This window comes from Sinocyclocheilus rhinocerous, unplaced genomic scaffold, assembly GCF_001515625.1.
Source record: "Sinocyclocheilus rhinocerous isolate Xijiao unplaced genomic scaffold, SAMN03320098_v1.1 scaffold789, whole genome shotgun sequence".
Classification (NCBI taxonomy): Eukaryota; Metazoa; Chordata; class Actinopteri; order Cypriniformes; family Cyprinidae; genus Sinocyclocheilus; species Sinocyclocheilus rhinocerous.
Genome location: NW_015667306.1, coordinates 1,142,853 through 1,146,719, shown reverse-complemented (window position 1 = coordinate 1,146,719; position 3,867 = coordinate 1,142,853). Strand labels below are relative to the sequence as shown.

The following is a 3,867-nucleotide window of genomic DNA, read 5'->3' as shown; positions in this document are numbered from 1 at the left end:
ACTGAGAATGAATGGGGGAAAGTCACGTGAGAGGAGACAATTTTTTTTTCTGATAGTGTAAGAAATGTTTAACCAAGAAAATGTAACTGGGACATAAATTTTAATTTGATTAAAAAAAAAAAAACTTTGAGGACTTTGCCTCCTCATTTCAGAACACTACTGATATGTAGAAATCAGGGGCATTTATTAAATATTACATATAGCACAAAACACTTAAACGAAATAAAACATTTCACAAGATTAACTTCGTTAGTTTTCAAGGCTTCATACAAAACAATAGTGATCCTGTTTAAAATTAAGACAAAAACAGGAAGTCTTTATTGTCAGACTTCGTGGAATATGTTTAGCAAAAAACCTAGTAAGCTATATGTTTGCCAAAAGCTTAATACCTTAAAGGTCTAAGTACTTCTGGCATCACTATAAGGGTTGTGAAACTTGTAACTTACTGGTGAGCGCAGTCACGAAACGGTTCAATGCCGGAGAATCCAGAAAGAGCGCACCATCATACCCGTACTGAGCTTCATCTCTTACATAATCTCTGTTAACACAACAAAACCCTTTGAAAAACCTACAAATAATCCGGTAACACATATTTAAAAAAAAAAAAAAAAACTGAAATAACCCAAATAACATTGTTATTTTCACCTGACAATCTGATGACCCATGTAAAGTAGCAGGGCACAGAGAACATGCAGGTACAGCTGGATAATATGCCCAAGAGGCAACAGCAGCACCATGGCGCTCACTATGTGACCTGCAGGACACACCAACAACAATGTCACATATTACATAGTTAGCCAACATTACAATATAATTACTCATGATGATCACATAATATTTACCCAAGTAATACATGTTCCAGATGACATATTTGTACTTGAAGAGCATGTCTTCTGTCCTCGCTTTCAGATGATCCGTGAAGCTGTCAATGTCACATTTATACAGCATGTCCAACACCAAGATACTGGGCACCCTGAGGACAACATTAGCTACCTCCTCTAGTCGGGGCATCTTAACACGGACAAAATAAGCACCAGTACCATGCAGGAAGGCTGTCACATCATGACATTTGTCTTAAGATCATGCTCTTGAATTCTGCTCCTGTTTGGCGGTCCTCTTGAACATGTAAAGGACATTGCTCGGTGTGGCTAATCAGTAGATCCAATGTGAAAACTGTGGGAAGAGAAACAATGACAGACATTAAGATGCGTTTCTGATTGCTCGCAAGACACAGCAGTCTTTCCGGGTTGTTTCCTGACATTTGTCAAAAAGACTTAATGCTTAATTCTGCAACTAAGACATCTTAAACCAGTCTTAAGATGGTCTCACGGCCTGCTCGGAATGGTTTAAAATGGGTTTTGGGAACTTTTCGGTTGAAGACAGACTGGGAGACCATCTAGACCAGCGTAGCGGGCTGCAAGACCACCATTAACCAGTTAATACAAGTAAACTATCTTAATATATAGTGTAATTTAATGGTACTTGATGGGAAAATAACACCAACAGTCGCTTTTTTTCATCTCAATGTATTTTTAAAGACGGTTGCATCCCACCTCCAGTGTGTGTGTTTGTAGCATCATAGCACCTCGCGGGTTATTCGTCTCAAAACAAAAGCGCCTAAGCACAATTCATCCTCGAGAAACATACCATTTCCACACCTGGCATGACCGCAAACTGTTTAAAAAACTACCGTCAACTACAACAGACTTCCCGTCTTCTCCGTCTTCTTCTTTAGTGTTTTGACTAGCGGATCGCAAACTACAATAGCGCCTACTACTGTTTCAAGTACTGCCGCCTTCCAGAGACTGGTCCTCAGCTCCGTCTGCATCCACTTTGAGTACAGAGCGAAGAAAAACTATATTATAAAATCCACAATTATATAGATTCTTCATTCTCCATATAAAACTGTCCAATTCAAACATTTAACTTCAGGAACTGTAGCAGTTTTGTTGACTCTCTGGAGCTCAACCATCTATCCTGTCACACTCTAAACAGGTTTCAGATTGTTACTGGTTTCTTGTCTTTTTTTTTCTTTTCAGTTTTTTTCAACAGAACATGTAAGTGTGACTAGCTCGGGTGAGAATACTCATCTACTCTTCTCCACTAAGCAAGTAAGTGACAGAGATGTTGCATTAATGATCCATATTGTTATAGTTTTATGCATAAACACGACCAGTCACAAAAAGCTAAAGCTGTACCATGACGGGGGTTTTTTTTTAATCTCTTTTTCCTTTTAACATTGTGAAGGGCTCACATACTGTCCATTTAGGCCTTCATACACTCAATTGCTTTTACTTAAAGAAATGGATGAGATGCACTGTGACTCAGTTGTATATTTCTTTATTTGTGTACATCATTTGCAGAGTGAAACTGCCATTCAATTTCAAAATACACACAGTGATGGACGTAGATGTATCATAGAGGATTGTAAAGATATTTCCGTGGAATTTGGCCTTCATTGCATCTATTTTGTGTTTGTATTTTATGTTTTATTTCTTTATGAATTCATTCATGTTCAGTGTCAATTATAATTAATTCATGTATTCAGACAATAAGGTTTTATTGTACACATGGTTTTTTTATGGAACCTAAAGGGTTCTGTTTAGCAAAAAGTTCTGCTATTGTTACAAGCTGAAGAATCTGGTGCTGTTTAGAACCTTTGTAGTTTAGGTGTACTTATTTTCTTCTCTTCTGATCTTATCATGAGGTTTCATTTATCCACTGTTGGCTGTATTGAATATAGATGTCCACCATTTTTTCTGTATTCCAATAATACTGCAATTTTTAAATGTTTTTTTTTTTAAGTTATTGAATTAATCTCTGATTTATACATAAGTAAATATCAACTGCAACTTGGTTTGCCAAACTGTCTGCTTTCTGATTCCCCTCCATTCACATCAAACGTAAAATACACACACACACAAACAACAACTGCATTTCCTCAATGTAATATACTATATAAATGTAAGTAGGCCTATTTAGGAATTTTCAACCCCATATGCTTATTTGTTTCTGACTGTATGGCAGAACTGGAGTGTGTGCCGACGATTTTCTGCTGTAACCTCCTTTCATGTACGGCCTGCATTTTTTTAATGAAGGAATCTTCTAAGGAAACTAGTTTTAGTCCGATTTCCAGGGCACCGTATAGAGTCATGGTCTAGAACAGATTCATGTGAGTTTTAGTCATAAGCAAAGCAAATGTTGAATGATGCTAGAAATAAATTCATACATTTAAAAAATTCTATAATGTATGAATTTGTTTTCAATCACTCCTCTACACTTCATTTTTTCATCTATTAACTTACATCTTTTAATTTCCATAACTTTTGTAAAGTCATCCAAACACTTCCAGTGTTCCCCTTTTATTTAATTTCAATAGTGTTCTTTTGAAATTAAGATACTGACAAGAATTAAGTACACTGACATTAAGACAAGAATTAAGTAAACTGCATTTCCAAAGAATGCTGTGTAATTGAAAAATGGTCAGAAATAATAACAGTTAAAATATTAACCATTAAAATAAAATATCAACTGGGTAAATAAAGTAAACTGACATATTTAACATGAATTCTCACTAAGAATAGGATTTTAACAACTCATTGTAACAACTCATGAAAGGATTTTAAAAGAGGATACGTTATATAAGTTCTTCTATGGCCTGACAACTGTAAGTTTAATAAAGATAGCAATAACTAGAACTTCCGCCACCGCATTAACCTTACTGATTTTGCACAAGCAGTTTACAGGAAATAAAGGCAAGGTCCACTTCTGCTAATTTCAGCAATCATCGCTTTCTTCTTAGTCATGCGTCTCAGCTGTAACACAAGTTTTTGGGAAGGCATCATCACACCAGAGACTACATGGAGG

The 3,867-nt window shown here is 36.0% G+C and overlaps 1 protein-coding gene across 2 annotated transcripts in view; it reads right to left on the bottom strand.

Moving 5' to 3' along the window:
• LOC107733769 (RING finger protein 145-like) overlaps positions 1-1,737 on the bottom strand; it is a 12,163-nt gene extending 10,426 nt beyond the window's left edge. Inside the window, exons 1-4 of one of the 2 annotated variants that reach the window (XM_016545558.1) lie at positions 1,554-1,737; positions 843-1,173; positions 646-754; positions 447-538 (exon numbers count right to left, since the gene is read on the bottom strand). In XM_016545558.1, coding sequence (XP_016401044.1) covers positions 447-538; positions 646-754; positions 843-1,011 — 370 coding nt within the window. In that variant the 5' untranslated portion in view covers positions 1,012-1,173; positions 1,554-1,737. The remainder of the gene's footprint in view (positions 1-446; positions 539-645; positions 755-842; positions 1,174-1,553) is intronic. The other variant, XM_016545560.1, reaches the window with a different exon arrangement.
• Between the last annotated feature and the right edge of the window lie 2,130 nt (positions 1,738-3,867).